Below are 20760 nucleotides of genomic sequence, written 5' to 3'. Positions count from 1 at the left end.
AATGCAGGAAATTGACATTGAGGTAGATGATCAATCATAATCTAGAATTGCATGACTGAAGGGACTAAGTAGCCCATTCCTGCTCCTATATTTGCATTTTTGTCAATCTTTTAAATTTTTAAAGACCACACCTATTAGATGACCATGATTTGTTTACTTCTTTCAAACTCCAGATACTTTTACAGAGATTCCTTCGAAAGTAGTAAAGAAGGAATTCACATCTCCCCCTTCCAACTGCCTTTCACGTCTATCTCTCTTCACTTGCAGCTCCAATTCTAGCTTTTATCGGTGCAAATCCCTTTCTCTCTCTTTCTTGTCTGTTCTGCTCTACTTTCTGCACAGGCTGAGGAAAGCCCACCCACCACCACATTCTACAGAGGGTTCATTGACAGTACCCTGAGCTGCTACATCACTCCATGGTTCGGGAATTGCACCATCTCGGATTGTAAGACCCTACAACGGATAGTGAGGACAGCTGAGAAGATCATCGTGGTGTCTCTTGCCTCCATTACAGACATTTACACCACATGCTGCATCCGAAAGGCTAAGAGCATTGTGGAAGACCCCACACACCCCTCACTTAAACTCTTCTCCCTCCTGCCATCTGACAGAAGATATCAGAGCATTCAGTCTCTCACAGTCAGACTCTGTGACACTTTCTTCCCCAAAGCCATCAGGCTCCTTAACACCGTATGATCGGACTCTTTCCCATCTGAAATTCTTTGCACGGCTTCGAATTGCTGCTAGAAAAATTTCTATTATTTATCATTCTTCTATTACACTGCAACTTGTGTTTTTTGAACTTCTTATGTGTTTTATGCCGTATACGATTGTGTAGTTTGTGCTGTCCATGTAGCACCCTCAGTCCAGGAGGAATGCTGTCTCATTTTTAGTGTATAATTTGTATGTGGTAGAAATAAAAAGCTACTACTCTACTCTTTTCTTTCAGAGTTTGAAACTTTGACTCTGCTTTCCGGCAAAAACTTCGACAAGCTCTAAATTGTGAGGGAGGCAATGTGGAACTCAAAGAACATTGACAAGTTGGTAGAGTGGGTGGGCCGGTGCTACGTGAGGCTCAGTGCAAAGAACTGTGTGGCAATGAGCTTTCATCAGAAAGAATTTTGAAAGACAATATTAAATAGGGGGTACAATTCTAAAGGGGTTGCAGGAGCAGGGGGATCTAGGTGTGCACGGATCACTGAAAATGGCTGGATAAATGGAGAGAGAAGTTAATAAAGCATGCAGTGTTCTCGGCTTTATTAAAAGGGGCATAGAGTGAGTATAAGAGCAAGGAGATGATGTTCAACTTGCCCTAGTTCTCAGCTGGAGTGTTGTGTACAGTTGTGTAATGGGTGCCATGTTTCGGAAAAGGTGTGAACACGTTGGAGAGAGTGCGGAAGTGATTTACAAGAATGATTCCAGGAGTGAGAAATATCAGTTATTAGGATAGTTGGGATTGTTCTCTTGGAAAGAAGAGGGCTGAAAGGAGATTTGACAGAGGTTTCAAATTCATGAGCAGGCTCAATAGAGTAAATGGGAGAAGTGTTTCAGCTTGTAAAAGAAAGAGAGAGCAAGAGCATAGTCTTAAAGTGATGTGCAAACAAAGCAAGGATGATGGGACAAAATACTTTTAAGATAGCAAAGATTGGAATGCATGTCCTGGAAATGTTGTGGATTCAATTGAGCCATACAAGAGAGCACTGGATGTCATTTCGATAGAAATAGTACGTAGGGATATGGGGAAAAGGTTGAAAATTGACACTAGGTAATGAAACCAGTGCAGACACAATAGGCCAAAAAGCCTCCTTCTGCACTGTAGCAATTCTGTGACTCCTTTTTGGCTTGACAACTCCAGTTCAATGTTCAGTTCTTTCTATTCTATTTGTACTAAAGAACCTGGACTGTTTCTGATTTAGCTTCTGCTGCTTGTTTTGACTCTGGAGTGAATTCAAAGTACTCAGCCAAAGTTTTCAAGAATTCCTGTCTGTTTGTCTTATTGAACATTTGAAATCTTACATGCTTAACAATAGTATTTAATTGTTCCATGTTTATGTTTCACCCTCATGGAACAGCACAGGAACAGACCCTTCAACTCCTCTTATCTGAAAATTTAAACTTTCTTGACTGATAGAATCTCGCGCGTGAAGAATTGCCATCTTAATTATTATTGTTAGTATTTTTATAAACAAAGTTAACAGCTGTTTTGGTTGCAAACAATTTTGACTTTTACTTCAACTTCCAATTTCTGTCCAGTTCAAACTTTGGCTCTTTTAAAAGCAGACTGTATCTCGGCTTTTAGTATACAGAGGAACCTTGATTATCCGAATACCAATTATCCGAAAATTGGATTATCTGAAGGAGACCACGAGGTCCCGATAGAAATGTTACATCAAAGACATGTTTCCAACAGTGGTCGCGTCTTTTGTTTACAGCGATTAAACAGGCACCGTCTCCAAGTGACTGACCTCCTTTTCTTTCTCTTCTCTCTTCTCTCTTCTCTCTTCTCTCTTCTCTCTTCTCTCTTCTCTCTTCTCTCTTCTCTCTTCTCTCTCTCTCCACACCTGGAGTTCTACAGAGGGGTGTACCCTAAACGCCCCCCCCACCCTTCCCCAGATAATCCGAACAACATTGTCCTGTACAGGGCAGAGTTGGAACCTGTCAATAAGTTGTGTGTGTGGCTGTGTGTGCACGTGTGCGCGCTATTTGGAGACTTACCCCACAAAGGCGGCAGCAGCAGCTATCTTATTGTTGGTGTCCAGTCCGGCTGTCCCAGAGAGGGGGTGGGGGGGGCAGTGTTGGACGGGGTTGGGAGGCTGGGAGCGGTGTTGGACGGATTTGGGAGGTGGGAGGGCGGTGTTGGACGGTTGGGGAGCATGGGTGGTTTTGAGGGGGCGGGGCAGGTGTTGGACAGTTGGGGGAGAGCGGGGGAGGTTTTGGATGGTTGAGGAGCGAGTGGGGGTGGTATTGGTCAGGGGCGGGGTCTCGTGCGCTGTGTGCTGCTGCAGTCACCTGAATGGGGGAGCAGACTTTTAAAAACTCCGAGCCCCAGAGGGAAGGCATTTAATTGATTAATTGAATAATTGATTATCCAAACGAAATAGTGCCCGCTTATCTCGTTCGGATAATCAAGGTTCCCCTATTTGGCATTGGCTCATTTTGCAATGTGTACAATACCAGACACAAAACACCAGTTGTCAAAAGCATACACAAGGCATTTCCTCAGTGGTTCTTGAGATAATATGTATGTATGTGTGCATAACCTCTGTTTAATTTATGAGTGATTCAATTCTAAAAAAGTTTTAGTCTTAAGATGAAAGTGAGTTTATTGGAAAATATTGTTGTTTGTTACTTAAGTACAAGTAATAAAATTACTTGGTAAATATGTACAAGATTGAAATGGAGCTGAGGATAAAATATATTTATAAAGGTGAAATTCATGTCATGTGTTAGGATGTTGCAGGTGGCAACTCTCAATTGAAGTCTTGGTTGTTTGGAATAAGAAGTTGTGTTCAACAGCTATGGTGGCTTGTGAAGTTGAATATTGCCTTTGTAATAAACTCAGTGGGTGGAGTAGTTTACAGAGCATGTGGAAATACCTTTTCTTTACTGATCTGCCAATTCCTTTTCAGCAAAACAAAGAGGATTTATGGTCAGCCCTGTGTAACTTCCAATGTCAGAGAGAAAATTCAACTCCCACATGCTGTTCACAGTAGTTCAGCTGAGTGTAGGGCCTGGAGATCTCAGATCTTCTGAAATCTCAGATCTTGCACACAATGGATGTTCCCAGTCAGACTTTACTATAGTTCAAAATGGAAAATGGCTGCTCTTTTAAGCAAATTCCATATTAAATATTGGATTAGCCTGGATCTTGGTGTAGTTCTATGTACGTTTTTAGACAAACATTTTTTAAAACTGACTCAATCATGAACTTGAATGGTTCCCATTCTTCAAGGTTTAATGACAGGGAAGAGCTACACACAACTCCAGAGAGGCTATTGCTAATGAGGCAAATGGACATAATTTGGCAGATGGAATATAGTATGAGGAAATGTGAGATTATACACTTTGGCTGGAGTAATAAAGGAAGAGAATATTTAAATAGAGAAAGACTGCAGAAAGCTACTAAACAGAGGGATTTTGGAGTCCTTGTCCATGAATCTCAAAAAGTTAGCATCCAAATTCAGTGGGTAATTAGGAAGCAAATGGAACGTTGGCCATTTAAAGGGAATGGAGTGTAAAAGTAGGAAGATTTTGCTAAAACCGTATAAGTCACTACTCTGTAAGGTAAAAACAATGTCAAGCCAGCAGATAAAAGGAGTGCAGTGGTAGTCTGGCGCACTGACCTCCACACTGCTGAAGCCAGATGCCAACTCGAAGACACCTCCTCCTACCGCCCCCTCAACCATGACCCCCCCCCCCCTCCAATCACCAAACCATCATCTCCCAGACCATACAGAACCTCATCACCTCAGGAGATCTCCCACCCACAGCTTCCAACCCCGCACTGCCTGGTTCTACCTCCTTCCCAAGATCCTCAAGCCTGACCACCCTGGCCGACCCATTGTCTCAGCATGCTCCTGCCCCACTGAACTCATCTCTACCTACCTCGACACTGTCCTATTCCCCCAGTCCAGGAACTCCCCACATACGTTCGAAACACCACCCATGCCGTCCATCTCCTCCAAGACTTCCGTTTCCCCGACCCCCAACGCCTCATCTTCACCATGGATATCCAATCCCTCTACACCTCCATCTGCCATGACCAGGGCCTCCAAGCCCTCCGTTTCTTCCTCTCCTGACGCCCCCAACAGTACTCTTCCACCGACACTCTCATTCGTTTGGCTGAACGGGTCCTCACCCTTAACAATTTCTCCTTCGAATCCTCCCACTTCCTCCAGACCAAGGGGGTAGCCATGGGCACCCTTTTGGGCCCCAGCTATGCCTGTCTCTTTGTTGGCTACGTAGAACAGTTGATCTTCCGTAGTTACACTGGCACCACTCCCCACCTCTTCCTCCGCTACATTGATGACTGCATTGATGCCACCTCATGCTCCCGCGAGGAGGTTGAGCAATTCATCAACTTCACCAACACATTCCACCCTGACCTTAAATTTACCTGGACCATCTCTGACACCTCCCTCCCCTTCCTGGACACCTCCATCTCCCACCCTACCTCCTGCAAAAATGCAATCCTGTACTCCCAATTCCTCCGCCTTCGCCGTATCTACTCCCAGGAGGACCAGTTCCACCACAGAATACACCAGATGGCCGCTTTCTTCAGAGACCACAATTTCCGTTCCCTCATGGTTAAAGATGCCCTCCAACGCATCTCGTCCACACCCCGCACCTCCGCCCTCAGACCCCACCCCTCCAACCGTAACAAGGACAGAACCCCCCCCCCCGGTGCTCACCTTCCACCCTACCAACCTTCGCATAAACCAAATCATCCAACGACATTTCCGCCACCACCAAACTGACCCCACCACCAGGGTTATATTTCCCTCCCCACCCCTTTCCGCCTTCTGCAAAGACCATTCCCTCCGTGACTACCTGGTTGGGTCCACGCCCCCCAACAACCCACCCTCCCGTCCTGGCACCATCCCATGCCACCGCAGGAATTGCAAAACCTGTGCCCACACCTCCTCCCTCACCTCCATCCAAGGCCCCAAAGGAGCCTTCCACATCCATCAAAGTTTTACCTGCACATCCACCAATATTGTATCCATTGCTCCCGATGCAGTCTCCTCTACATTGGGGAGACTGGACACCTCCTAGCAGAGTGCTTCAGGAACATCTCTGTGACACCCGCACCAATCAACCACACCGCCCTGTGGCCCAACATTTCAACTCCCCCTCCACTCAGACGAGAACATGGAGGTCCTGGGCCTCCTTCACCGCCGTTCCCTCACCACCAGACGCCTGGAGGAAGAATGCCTCATCTTCTACTTCGGAACACTTCAACCCCAGGGCATCAATGTGGACTTCACCAGTTTCCTCATTTCCCCTTCCCCCACCTCACCCCAGTTCCAAACTTCCAGCTCAGCATTGTCCCCATGACGTGTCCTACCTGCCTAGCTTCCTTTGCACCTATCCATTGCACCCTCCTCTCTGACCTATCACCTTCATCCCCATCCCCATTCACCTATTGTACTCTTTGCTACCCTCCCCCACCCTCCTCTCTGACCTATCACTTCCATCCCCACCCCCATTCACCTATTGTACTCTATGCTACTTTCTCCCCACCCCCACCCTCCTCTCATTTATCTCTTCACTCTGCAGGCACTCTGCCTAATGAAGGGCTTTTGCCCGAAATGTCGATTTTCTTGCTCCTCGGATACTGCCTGAACTGCTGTGCTTTTCCAGCACCACTCTAATCTAGAATCTGGTTTCCAGCATCTGTAGTCATTGTTTTTACCAAGTCGCTACTCTGACCACAGCTGGAATACTGTGAATAGTTTTGGGCTCCTTATCTGTGAAAAGATGTACGAGCACTGCAGACAGTCTAGAGGAGGTTCACCAGACTGATGCCAGGTATGGAGGGACTGTCTTATGAGGAGAGGTTGAATAGGCCATGCCTGTACCTGTTGGAATAGAGCAGAATGATAGGTGGCCTTTTTGAAACCTCTAAGATTCTTTGGGGACTTGACAGGAATGGTTGCTCCCCCTTGTGGACAAGTCTAGAACCAGAGGGCATAATCTGAGAATAAGGGGTCACATATTTAAGTCAGAGATGAGGAGGAATTTTTTTTCTTTTGAGGATAGTGAATCTGTGGAATTCCTTACCACAGAGGGCTGTTCAGGGTGGGTAATTATATTCAAGGCCTAAATAAGCAAACACTTAATTAGGAAGGAAATCAAGCATTATGGGGAAAAGGGCAAGAGAGTGGATTTAAGGATTGATAAATGAGCCATGATCACATTGAATTATAAAGCAGACTTGATGGGCTAAATAGCCCATTTCTGCTTCTGTGCTGTATGGAGATTCTGTTCAACCCTGTGGACATGATCCTTCTTTGGAGCCACGTCCATTTTTAAAAGGAGATTAGAGTGCGTTATGAAATCTATAACAGGACTACATGTTTATGACAGCTATTGGTGAAATGGGTGAAAGTTGGAAACTCTAAGGCATGGAACAGTGACAGTGAATAAAAAAATTCACTGATGGTTCCCTCTGTTGATTCAGTATTTACTTTTGGAGAGCCCAATGTTCCTAACTTTATTAATTCAAAAGTAATAGAACTTCTTAATTAATTTACAACATCAACTTGCATTGTATTGTGCCTTTATCATTGTCTAATTTTCCAAATGGTTTATAATGAACAGAGTTTGATGATGCCACAAATCTGCTGGCAGCAAATCCAGATGCTACCACAATAAGCATAACGGACACCAATGATAAACCTAAAAATCAGAGAGGCCCACCAGGCAAGTTGGGAAGAGATGAGGATGAAGATTTGCTCGGGAATGAAGACTCTGATAAAGCAGAGGTGAGTAACTTTGTAATGGCAAATATACAAAAATTAAATTCATGTTGTATATCTCAAAATATGAAATAGTTATATTCTAATGGTTGTAAGGTAAAGACACTTGAATTTTAGAACAAGTATATTAGGCCTAAAATACCTTAAAACCTTTCACTGATCATTTCATGTGTACACCTTAATATCTGTGCAATCTTACTCCAGAAATGCATCAACTATCCTATATGCTTCTTAATGCTTCCAAGTGGTCTTCTTTCACTTTACCTATCCATCTCACTGTTTGATTTCTTTACTTGTAATATTACATTAGAAATGAATCACGGTTTTTTTGTGGTTTTTTGAGAAGAATCATGATATTGTTTACTGATGTTGTGGTTCTGTTCGCCGAGCTGGAAGTTTTTGTTGCAAACGTTTCGTCCCCTGGCTAGGCGACATCATCAGTGCTTGGGAGCCTCCTGCGAAGCGCTTCTTTGATGTTTCCTCCAGTGTTTATAGTGGTCTGTCCCTGCCGCTTCCGGTTGTCAGTTTCAGCTGTCCGCTGTAGTGGTTGTGGTTGGTTTATTGGGTCCAGGTCGATGTGTTTGTTGATGGAGTTGTGGATGAATGCCATGCCTCTAGGAATTCCCTGGCTGTTCTCTGTCTGGCTTGCCCTATGATAGTGTACATAATACCATGCAAGGACTGCACAAAACACTATATAGGACAAACAGGAAGACAGCTAACAATCCGCATACATGAACATCAACTAGCCACGAAACGACACGACCAGCTATCCTTAGTAGCCACACACGCAGACAACAAGCAACATGAATTCGACTGGGACAACACTACTATCATAGGGCAAGCCAGACAGAGAACAGCCAGGGAATTCCTAGAGGCATGGCATTCATCCACAAACTCCATCAACAAACACATCGACCTGGACCCAATATACCAACCACTACAGCGGACAGCTGAAACTGACAACAGGAAGCGGCAGGGACAGACCACTATAAACACCGGAGGAAACATCAAAGAAGCGCTTCGCAGGAGGCTCCCAAGCACTGATGATGTCGCCTAGCCAGGGGACGAAACGTTTGCAACAAAAACTTCCAGCTCGGCGAACAGAACCACAACAACGAGCACCCGAGCTACAAATCTTCGCACAAACTTTGATTGTTTACTGATATTAATGGTAAATGTAATTTAAGTTCTGACTTCAGCTGTGTTCCTATATGCTCCTCTATTTGCATTTACTTGAAAAAATGTGCCATTTCTCAGAACTAAATTGTCTGGGTTTTATTTTGGAAAGAAAATTTGACAATAATGTATTAGAATCTTTGTGACCAAGTTTGTCTTTACTTTTTTTATATACAGTTGCTTGCAGGACAGAAGAAGAGTGCACCATTTTGGACATTTGATTATTATCAAACATTTTTTGATGTAGACACCTACCAGGTAGTTGCATTTTGGTTTCTCCAGCAGGTGCTTTTAATAAAAAAAATAATAAAAATGGCAACATCTTAACTATTACATTCTCTCATCCTGTTCTCCCATTCTGCCCAATGTAAGCACTGATTTGTGTTGTTGCTTGGTTCTATGGATGTTAACAACTTTCTGGTGCATTCTCAAAATTACCATCTTCACTCAGTGAGTGACAGCAGAATGTTGTTTGGTGGTGGAACAGTCTTATCTCATCCTACTCACTGTCCACATTCAAACAGGCAATGATTGGGGAAGGAAATCCTAGCGTCTTTTGTTTCTTAATCTTGCATAGAGTACTAAGTCCAAATGCTTTGCATCAACTATTTTTAATTTCAGTTATGGAAAGGGGGCATTGCTGGATGAGCCAGCATTTATTGCCTATCCCTAGTTGACATTCAGAAGGTGGTTGTACTGAGCTGCCTTCTTGAACCTTTACAGTCCATTTGGTATTGGTAATCCCACAGTGCCACTGGTGAGGGACTTTGAGGATTTTGACCCAGTGACACTGAAGGAATGGCAGTTTATTTCCCTGTCTGGAATAACTTGGAACGAAACTTGCAACTGGTGATGTTCAATATCCCATCTAAGCTGCGTAGCTGCACAGCCAGTTAGAAGCTCCACATATGTCAGTCGGTTTTCGGATGAATGGCTTCTACTTCTGGAGGTTGAATTGGTAATTTTATTCTCTGCTTAACAGGTGTTGGACAGAATAAAAGGTTCCCTTTTACCATTGCCTGGCAAAAATTTTGTGAGGTTGTATATTCGGAGTAATCCAGATCTTTATGGTAAGTATGAATTGTAATTGTTATTAGAAAACAATTCACATGAATACGGAATGTCCTGTTACTACTTTCAAAATAAACCTATCTCATCTCCCTAACATATACAATGTGTAAGCAGAAGTTTTAGATGCTAACTTTGAATGAAGGATGTATATGGGTTCTATAAATCTCAGTGTATTTTCTGAAAATAAAATTAAAACACAGATGCAAGAACATTACTGCACTTCTTGAAAGGAAATTGGAGAGGCTCAAAAGAACAGAATAGAACTTTATATAGTTAGATGAGGTAAGAAGGATAAATCCATGGATGACTTCATGAAAAGCAGAAATCATGACCAAAAACTAAGTTCATTTACAAGTTGTTTTTGTTTATTTTATCATGCCTTTTGCCTAAGCCTCCCAACAGGAAATTCTGAAATTGAAAATGTATTTGCATCGTGATAACCAACAGGAGGAGCAAAGCTCATGAATATTCAGTTGGTGAAAGTTTCAAATCTAAAGGGAATTGTTCTTTTGTAATATTTATGATTAAGAAAAATGGAAGAGCACATTCGACTAAAGGTGTTGTCTCGTTTATTGATATAACAGTTTGTTTTTGAAATGTCTTAATTAGGTCCCTTCTGGATATGTGCCACACTTGTGTTTGCAATAGCAATAAGTGGCAATCTTGCAAATTTCTTGACTCACCATGGCCAGCGTGGTTACCGCTATGTCCCTGAGTTCCATAAAGGTAAATGGAAAATTCTTTCTTAAATCATATGAAAATATAATTTAATTGAGGAATATTATTTACACTGCACAAATCAGCAAATTATTGGATAACGAGCATTGTTGTGTGCTTTTAATTCCCCAACTCTACAATTCCATATTGGGCTAGTACTGAATTTCTTCTGGCAAAGGAGCGACCCCACATAAGCGGTTAGTGCACTTTCCTGATGATGATTTCAAAATGGAATTGGTAGAGGATGAGGAGCTGTTGTATACTCGCACTCTTTGCAGGAGATGGAGCTTGATGCACATGATGAGATAAAGAACTTTGTGGTAGTGACAAAATTGTTTGCAAAGTTCTTTATCTGGTCATATACATCAAGCTGCATCTCCTGCTAAGAGCATGAGCAGAAGACAGCTCCTCAATCTCTGTCAACTGCCAATTCCATTTTGAAATCACCATGAGGAAAGTGCAGTAACTGATAGGGTAAGGCTGCTCTGTTTCTGGAGGTGAGGCCTCATGTCCTGTACTGCATGCTTGTCCCTCCTCTGGCATCTTCACTGTTTTAATGAAAATAAATCTCAGTTCACAAAGAACCTTTGGAATTCTCTACCATCTTCAGACTTTCTATAATCTACGTGCTTTTAAAACCCACCCACTACTTCATGATTCCCTAATCCTTTGCACTGTTTTCCAGTGCTGACAATATCCTGACTGTGGACTTTGGTTTCAAACTGAGGATGTCTGACAGCATATCAGAGTCAATTCTAAAGATTTGCATTTACAATATACCATACCTTTCACGACCATCAGACATCTCAAAGCACTTTACAGACCAGGAAGTATAGTCACTGTTGTACTGTAGAACACATGGCAGGCAGTCAATTTGTACACTTCAAACTCCCAGCAGTGTGATATTGACAAGACACTATGTTGTTGTACTGATTGAGGGATAAATATTGGTGAGGATAGTGAATTGACTCCTCCAATCTTCTCAGTACTTTTTGATATGTGATTACTGCTGAAACGTAGGGCAATTAAGCGAGTAATATCTGAAGGATATTATTGGCACACTTGGTGGTAAAGCTGTCTGTGCACATTTGTTAAGATAAATAGGTAAATAGAATTTGCATTGATATATGAATCTACAGCTTGAGACTATAAATTTAAGATTATCACTATAGAGAGTGCTGTAAGACATGAAATGCCTTATCGATGGAAGTAGAATCATCAACAGCTTTTAACAGGGATTTGGATTGATATCTGGAGATGTATCGTCACATAGAGTCATACAGCATGGAAACAGACCCTTCAGTCTAACTAGTCCATGCTGACCATATTCCCAAAGCAAACTCGTTTCACTTGGTTGTGTTTGGCCAATATCCTTCCAAATCTTACCAATTTATGTGCTTATCAGATGTCTTTTTAAATTGTGTAACTACCTGCATCCACCACTTCCTTTGGCAGTTAATTCCACACACACACTACTCTCTGTGTAAAAAAGTTTCCCATCATGTCTTTTTTAAAAAATCTTTCTCCTCTCACTTTAAAAAAAAGCTCCCTAGTTTTGAACTCCTCTACCTGAGGGGAAACACCTTTGCGATTCATCTTATCTATGTCCCTCATGATCTTATAAATCTCTATAAGGTCACCCCTCAACCTCCTACACTCCAGTGAAAAGAATCCTAGCCTATCTGTATAACTCAAACCCTCCATTCCTGGCAACATCCTGGTAAATCCTTTCTGAACTCTCTCCAGTTTAATAATATCCACAGCAGGGCTACAGTACTCCAGAAGAGGCCTCACGAGGAGAAAGGGTAGAGGGCTGGAGCTAACTGATAGGTTTTCAGAGAGCAAGCCAAGTGCAATTACTTTATTGACTGTTTTCTGTGGTGTAAACCTCTACATTTTATTTTCAAAAATAACAGGAAACAAACGCTTAAGTGGTTAAAGCTGTATTGCTCTTCTAAGCATACAAATGTAGTAATTAGGAACCGGAGTAGACCATAGGCTATTCGGTCCCCCAAGTTAGCTCTGCTCTTCATTGTGACTTCAGCTCCATATGTCCACCTATCCCTTTTAACCCTTGTTGTTAGTCAGAAAGACCTGGCCTGAACTTTCATTACCCTGAAGGAATCTCCAGGGTTGACAAATCCCTGCTAATTGAGGTAGAACTGTGCCCCTCACATCTGTTAATTCTTCTGATAAGAAAGGGGACTAAAAATCAAAACAATTCGATTTCCATTTGCAATCATCATGACAGAAATTGTGAGTAAAGGGACTACTTGCTGAAACTAAAAGAAAAATACTGTCCTCCACAAGTTGACTCCTGCAGAGGTTTCATAAATTTAGAGTTTTATTTTCAACAAGATTTAAAGCTAGCTGGAAGCAAGGATACATCTGGTTTAATTGTAGGTATGTAATTCCTCTTCTATTACATTCAGTTATGTAATATATGGCTGATCTACAAATGTGGATGACCTACTTACCATTTACTGTAAAGAAAATAAACAATAAAATATACTTAACAGTGAAGGGGTATTCATGCAGTTTTCTGCCTTTAATGTATACCAGAATAGTTAACACAAAAATGTTAACCTAACACATTTTCAAATATGCCATGGGAAAAGAAAAAATATAATCTTCAACTTGTCAATACTATTAAATGATCTAGGAGAAAGTGAGAACTGCAGATGCTGGAGATCAGAGTCGAGAGTGTGTTGCTGGAAAAGCACAGCAGGTCAGGCAGCATCTGAGGAGCAGGAGAATCGATGCTTTGGACATAAGCTCTTCATCAAGAATGAGGCTTTTGGGCCGGGCTGCGTGATAAATGGGAGGGGGGGGGGTGGGATTTGGGATAAGGTAGCTGAGAAAGCGAAAGGTGGATGAAGGTGAGGGAGAGGGTGATAGGTCAGAGGGGGAAGTGATGGACAAGTCCAGTTTGCGGTGCCGAGTTGGAGGCTTGGGACTGGAATAATGTGAGGGGAGGGTAAATGAGGAAGCTGTTGAAATCCACATTTATCCCACGTGGTTGCAGAATATGAGATGTTTTTCCTCCTGACATCAGGTGGTAACAGTTTGGTGGTGGAGGAGGCCCAGTACCTGCATGTCCTTGACGGAGTGGGAGGGGGAGTTGAAATGTTCAGCGACGGAGCGGTGGGGTTTGTGGATGCGGGTGTCCCAGAGATGTTCTCTGAAACATGAAGACATCCTGTCTCCCTGGTGTAGAGGAGACCACACTGGATGCAACGCATATGGTAGATGACATTGATAGAGGTACAGGTAAATTTCTGACAGATGTGGAAGGATCCCTTGGGGCCTTGGACGGAAGTGAGGAGAGTGGTGTGGACACAGGTTTTACCCTTCCTGCAGTGGCAGGGAAAGATGCCTGGAGTCCCAAACGGACCCCACCACCAAAGATATGTTTTACTCCCCACCCATATCAGCATTACAGAAAGACCATTCCCTCCGCGACTCCCTTGTCAGGTCCACGCCCACACCCCACTCCTGGCACCTTTCCCTGCCACCGCAGAAAGTGTAAAATCTGTGCCCCTACCACTCTCCTCACCTCCGTCCAAGGCCCCAAGGGATCCTTCCACATCCACCATAAATTTACCTGTACCTCTACCAATGTCATTTACTGCATCTGTTGCACCCGGTGTAGTCTCCTCTACATCTGGGAGACAGGGCGCCTTCTTGCGGATTGTTTCAGAGAACATCTCTGGGACACCCGCACCCACCAACCCCACCACCCCATGGCTGAAGACCAACTCCACCTCCCACTCCATCAAGGACATGCAAGTCCTGGGCCGCCTCCATCACCAAACCGTTACCAAGTGATGCATGGAGGAAGAATGCCTCATATTCCATCTTGGAACCCTGCAACCACACGGGATAAATGTGGATTTCAACAGCTTCCTCATTTACCCTCCCCTCACATTATCCCAGTCTCAAGCCTCCAACTCGGCACCGCCCTCTAGACCTGTCCAACACTTCCTCCCTCTGACCTATCACCTTATCCCTCGCCTTCATCCACCTATCGCTTTCTCAGAAAACTCCCCCCTCCCCACCCCCTTCCCATTCATCACACAGCCCCAGCCCACAAGCTTAATTCCTGATAAAGGGCTTATGTCCAAAACACATAAGCCCTTTATCAGGAATGAGGCTTGTGGGCCGGGGCTGTGAGATGAATGGGAAGGGGGTGGTGGGGAGGGGGGATTCTTCTGCTCCTTGGATGCTGCCTGACCTTTTCCTGCAACACACTCTTCTCTATTAAATAAGCTGCATGACACTGCGTGATGTAGTGTTAGAGTATTCTGTTCCAGTTCAGTTGTGTATTCTGTAAGAATCCTAAATGGAAGAACACTGAGCAAGCTTTGCCCAGACCCAACTGAGCAAAAATCCATAATCCCCTCTTCCAAAAATCCCTAAATTCCATTATCATGAAGCAAAATTAAAGTAGTCTGTTATTGTGAAATTAAAAATATGAAAAATCTGTACATTATTTTTTCTTTGTTTAACCAATATGTATTGTGAAACACGTTTCATTGTTTAATACAAACTGTGTTCCCCAGTCATAAAATATGGAATCACCATTATATAATGCGACTATTTTTTAATAAGAAGGCATTCATTCCGGGTCACAGACTAGACAAAGCCACAGAATTGCAAATTTGTTTTTACTTGGTTACTCAGTTTTACTTCATTTCAGATCAAATTCACAACATGGCAAAAGCAGGAAACAAGAACTAAAGATTGTGAAGTCACTATTAGTGTTATAAAAGAGTTGTATTTAATTTCTCATGGATTTCAGTAAATAGTATAATAAATAATAAATAGTATAATAAATTTGTAAATGTTACAATGTAACTACACTTCTCTTTGTAGTTTCTATAGCAGCTACAGCTATCTATACCTATGCCTGGCTTATTCCTCTCGCCCTTTGGGGCTTTCTAATGTGGAGAAATAACAAAGTGATGAACATCGTCTCATATTCATTCCTGGAGATAGTGTGCGTTTATGGATACTCGCTGTTTATTTACATTCCCACTGCGGTAAGTGTGTCTTCCCTCCTATGAAAGAGGAAGTTCAGTTGGGAAATAGGAGATAAGTCTGGGTGTGAACACATAAGTATGTGTGGATTGACACATTTGACCATAACAAATAGGTGCAGGAGTAAGTCACCGAGCCCTCGAGCCTGCTGTGCAGTTCAATAGGATCATGAATGATCCAACATTCCTCATGTCCACTTTGCTGAGTTTACCCTGTAAACCTTGATTCCCTAACAGATGAAGAATCAATCTTCTCAGTCTTAAGTGTACACAAGGCCTGTGACCCCATAATTCTCTCTAAGGGAAGGAGTTCTAAAGACTCGCAACCCTCCAAGAGAAGAAATTCCTCATGTTGGTCTTAAGTTGATGCCCTTAATTCTGAGATATACTTTATGGTCCTATACTTTCCCACAAGTGGAAACATCCTCTCAGCAATTACCCCTCAAGAATACTGTATATTTCAGTGAGATAATCTTTCGTTTTTCTAAACTCCAGTGAATTGAGTCCAAACCTCTTTAGCCTTTGCTCATAAGACAACCCCTCAATACCAGGGATCATCCTAGTGTACCTTCTCTGAACTGCCTCCAATGAAATTATATCTTTCCTTTGAAACTTCAAAAGAATAGGATAGAAATACTTAAAGGTGTGGAAATTATATAAATAAAGTACAAACACAAAAAAGCTGTTGACGTGAGGTTTTAGGGTGCTGTGAAATAGTCGAATTGTCTGGTTTTAACTATGATCTTCAGCATTGGAAGCTGTTTATATTAAATTCCTGCAAGGGAGGAATAGAAAGGTGAAAGAATGGCAGATCAGAAAGAGAAGTACAAATGTCGGTATTAGATGATCTTGTGCACATTTTAACAGCTAGATACCTCAGTGGTTTTGGGCTGGCTGAATTTAAGATACTATGTCCCCTAATATTGGACTTTTACGTACAATTTGAGGTTCTGTATTAAACAATAGTTGAAGAATTTAAAGACTCTTGGAAAAACTGAACTTGGGCTAAGCTGAGTGTATCTTTAATATGTGAACTAAAACTGATCGTTATTTTAATGCTGGCTTCAAACCTAAAAATGTGCTGAAATCATAATCAACCTCAGAGCGGAACAGCACAGATCAAAGGAAAGATCGAAAGGCTGGCATCGATAATAGGTGGGAAATAGATCAGAAGATCTCTTGAAGGTCAATGCATTTCTGAATTACTCCAAGTTAGAATTTTTTGTCCCAAAGGATTTTGCAAATGAGGATGTCTGTGAATCTGAATAACTTTGAATGTTAACACCATATGGGAGTTATGTGGGTAGAAGTCAGGCCTAATGGCACATTGCCCAATTCAGCATGTAAGGCCAGGGTTTTTAAAATTAAGTTCATATTGGTTGTTGCTACAAACTCTTTAATTGGAATGAATGTTTCAGAAATCTAATCAACTGTAGCAAAGAGGAAGAAAGAATTAAATTTGTGATTGATTCAAGACAGTTCTGATGTGAGCAAATAACTTCTCTCTGCGTTGTAGGTGCTGTGGATTATTCCTAACGAAGTAGTTCGTTGGATCACAATTGTACTTGCAATGTGCCTCTCGGGCACCGTGCTATTGATGACCTTTTGGCCAGCTGTCCGTGATGATAACCAGAGAATTGCCATAGCCACCATTGCAGTAATTCTGATCCTTCATGCCCTGCTTGCAGTTGGCTGTAAGGTACGAGTTGTTCTACTGAATAATAAATGTTCACATTTCTAAAACAAAAATTGTTATGAAACCTGAAGTCAAGCTTTGTAAAGTGCTTTTTTAAAATTCGGTTTCACATTAAGACAGTAAAATTGTAAATTAGGATTATTTCTAGTCTTTCTTATTCCTGATGAAGAGCTTATGCTTGAAACGTCGACTCTCCTGCTCCTCGGATGCTGCCTGACCAGCTGTGCTTTTTCAGCGCCGCAGTTTTAGTCTCTAGAAAGAATACGTAACTTGTACGGTTAAGTTATTTTTCCTGAGGTTCTTACACACTTGATGCAACTGCAACACACCAACTTCTGTGAACAACAACCACATTTTATTAAGCAGAGTACAGTGCAAACTTTCTGGAGGAACCTTTTACACACAGGGTCTTGGCAAAAGCTCTCCCCACGCAAAGGAAACAGCCCTTCTTTTGTACAAAATCTTTACGTCACAGTCAGTAATACCCACAAGACAACACCCAGCCATCCACCCACAGTCACATGCCATTCAAGACACAATGCAGTGACAACTTCATCCTCAGAAACAATGTAATGCAAATCATCCCTTAATGGCCAGATTTAGTGTGAATTTTTTTTTAACCACAGGGAGTAGTCAGAATTCCAACCATAATGTCCTTATTGATTTCTGAATAGGGGATGAAATGTAAATTAGCTTTGAATGGCAAGGAAATGGCCATGTAAATGGCTCTGGATAATAGGAGATGATAATTTAATTTCTTACAATCTATTTGTAAGTTCCACACTAGCCCTGGGATGTCCAATTTCCTGCAGATTAGCAGAGCAAGTTAACTCTAGAATATCACATTCCCTCCTTTTATCATTCCATGATAACCACCTAGATGGTACGACCAGCTTTCATAAGAATCTTACTGCCATTACTTAAGCAAGTTATTGACACCAGCATACAATTATTATAACAAGAAAATATTACTAGTCCATGCAGTAGGTAGAATCTGCAGGATCCTCACTCATTGAAAAAGTGTTCACCAGTAAAGTTCTTAAAGCCACAGTCCTCAGTGACCACTCCATCCCCTCCAAGTCGAGTGGAAACAAGACAGTTATCCAAATTCTCCTTCAGTAAAGACCAACCTGAAAACAATATTCAGTCTGTCCTTGCACACCACTTTATGGAGAAATCTGAATTCTTGGATAAAGGTAGTTAACTACTTAACAAAACTGATGAGATCTCCATCCTTGCGAAGGTGCTTAAGATGGAGGATACCAGCGCATCTGAGTGTGCAGTGCAGCAGGTTAGGTGAATGCAGCACTCTTTGTTGCTTTTGCTCCCATTCTGCTGTCCAATGTTAGTTTCATCAGTGAACCATCATATCCCTTAAAAGATCGAAAGAGAAGGTGAAGCTAGTGTGGTTTAATGTCTGTAGGAAGGCCACTGACAAAAAGCGTACCGACCTCCTCTTCACTGTTGTTAGCTTCTTCACTTTTCATGCTCATGAGCTGATTGAATCCATTGGATCAGGTTGTGGAGGTGTTGGCGGTGGTCTGAAGGTATGCTTTACCTATGAATGGAGAAACTCTAGAGAAGATGTTAGCTGCTGAAAGTATCTTTGCATTTCCTCTCTCATTCCTTCCTGGTCAAGGTGGTTATCAGTATAAAGACAGTCACACATTTAAGTACACTAAATTGTGTCTGCCTATTTCAGCATTTCTCAGTGGTCTTGAAGTCTGTTACTCTGTTCACTATTTATGACATTATCAAGTCTTATCCAATCCATAAACTTCTGAATTTTAATGTCCAATCAGTTCAGTCGTTAAACAACAATTAATGGTCCTAATATCAAAAACTCGGGGACCCCATTCAGGTCATTCAGAAATTATTTCCTTTGACAAATTAATACTTGGCTAATGTGAAAGCTGTCAGGAAAAGTATTTCAAAAACCTGGAACAGCAAGAAGACAACAACATTGAGATCTTAATTCAAATAACGTAAAACAGTTGCTTAAAAGGATTTTCTGAACCAATATTTTAACAAACCAAAATGTTTAAATATCAAACATTTTCAGTATGGCATAATTTATATCGAAACTTCCTTTTTCGATCCAAGTATTAGTATAACCTTAATTTCAACATTTCTCGTTTTTTTCGCATCCTCTTGATGAAATTACACTTTTAAAAAAAAAAATAACCCTCTCATTGGACCACACTACGCTGCAGTCCATTCCACTCCCTCCCCCAGAAGAAAGACTCGCTGAGTCGAGTCCACAGCCCAGAAACTGAGACTCTCCCAATAAAAACCCAGGCAAAGCTTCCCTAGCAGTCAGTGTACTTTACTGTCAGGATCCGGGTGGACCAGCTCCACTTTCTCCCCCTTTTCCCGGTGACGCCACGTTATCCTAAAAGTACTTCTGAGGGGAAGTGTGGAGGATAAAGGCGATAACTTTAAGAAGTATCAAATTTTGTTTAGCTGTTTTTCTTTGAAGTTCCTGGTTTCTAGTTTTTTTTGTATGCTCTGGAGCCTCAAACCTCGTGTTTGTCGAACTCCAAACCCCTTTTGCCCAGGAGACTCTAACCCCAATTAAAACCCAGGGAACTCGAAAACCAATTAAACCCAGGGGACTTTAACCCCAATTAAAACCCAGGAGACTCTAACCCCAATTAAACCCAGGGGACTCTAACCCCCCATTAAAACCCAGGGTACTTTAGCCCCAGTTAAAATCCAGGGGACTCTAACCCCCATTAAAACCCAGGACTTGTGCAAAGCAACTCGGTGGGCAAGTGTGCGAGTCACCTCAAAGATTCCGCCACCACAAGACCCAGGAGATGAGGGATCGACTGAGTGTTACGTTTAGGTGAATCTTACCTTGTGGGCCCATTCGTCTCACGCAACCAACACTCAGGTGATCGCTTAATCAATCCACCTGGAAGCTCTGTGCATGTTGGAATCCCACTGCTGTCACCAATTTTTCTTTTTCCTGACATTCTTACACACTTGATGCAACTGCAACACACCAACTTCTGTGAGCAACAACCAAATTTTATTAAGTAGAGTACAGTACAAACTTTCTGGAGGAACCTTTAATACACACCTCGCAGGGCTTACAGGGTCATGGCAAAAGCTCTCCCCAAGCAAAGGAAACAGTCCTTCATTTATACAAAATCTTTACATCACAGACGTAATACCCACAAGACAATACCCAGCCATCCACCCACAGTCACATGCCATTCAAGACACAATGCAGTGACCACTTCATCCTTAGAAACAATGAAATTAAATCATCTCTTAATGGCCAAATCTGGTGTGAATTGTATTTTTTTTAACCAGAGTGTAGTCAGAATTCCAACTATAATGTCCTTATTGATTTCAGAATAGGGATGAAATGTAAATAGCTTTGAATGGCAAGGAAATGGCCATGTAAATGGCTCTGGATAATAGGAGATGATAATTTAATTTCTTACAATCTAAGTTCCATGCTAGCCTCGGGACGTCCAATTTCCTGCAGGTCAGCAGAGCAAGTTACTCTTTAATATCACAGTTTCAGCTGACTTGCATCAAAGGGGAAGCTAATACTGTTTCTTGA

At 42.1% G+C, this 20760-nt stretch overlaps 1 protein-coding gene across 1 annotated transcript in view; it reads left to right on the top strand.

The window, feature by feature from the left end:
• yipf1 (Yip1 domain family, member 1) overlaps positions 1 to 20760 on the top strand; it is a 34876-nt gene that overhangs the window by 6816 nt on the left and 7300 nt on the right. Inside the window, exons 3-8 of the mRNA XM_043699628.2 lie at positions 7324 to 7487; positions 8838 to 8918; positions 9643 to 9730; positions 10341 to 10457; positions 15324 to 15490; positions 17004 to 17186. Coding sequence (XP_043555563.1) covers positions 7324 to 7487; positions 8838 to 8918; positions 9643 to 9730; positions 10341 to 10457; positions 15324 to 15490; positions 17004 to 17186 — 800 coding nt within the window. The remainder of the gene's footprint in view (positions 1 to 7323; positions 7488 to 8837; positions 8919 to 9642; positions 9731 to 10340; positions 10458 to 15323; positions 15491 to 17003; positions 17187 to 20760) is intronic.

The sequence above is a fragment of the Chiloscyllium plagiosum genome, unplaced genomic scaffold (genome assembly GCF_037043375.1).
Source record: "Chiloscyllium plagiosum isolate Xiang-an unplaced genomic scaffold, Cpla_swu_hap1 HiC_scaffold_9, whole genome shotgun sequence".
NCBI lineage: Eukaryota > Metazoa > Chordata > Chondrichthyes > Orectolobiformes > Hemiscylliidae > Chiloscyllium > Chiloscyllium plagiosum.
The sequence above is the reverse complement of the archived record's forward strand: the minus strand, read 5'-3'. Positions and strand labels throughout refer to the sequence as shown.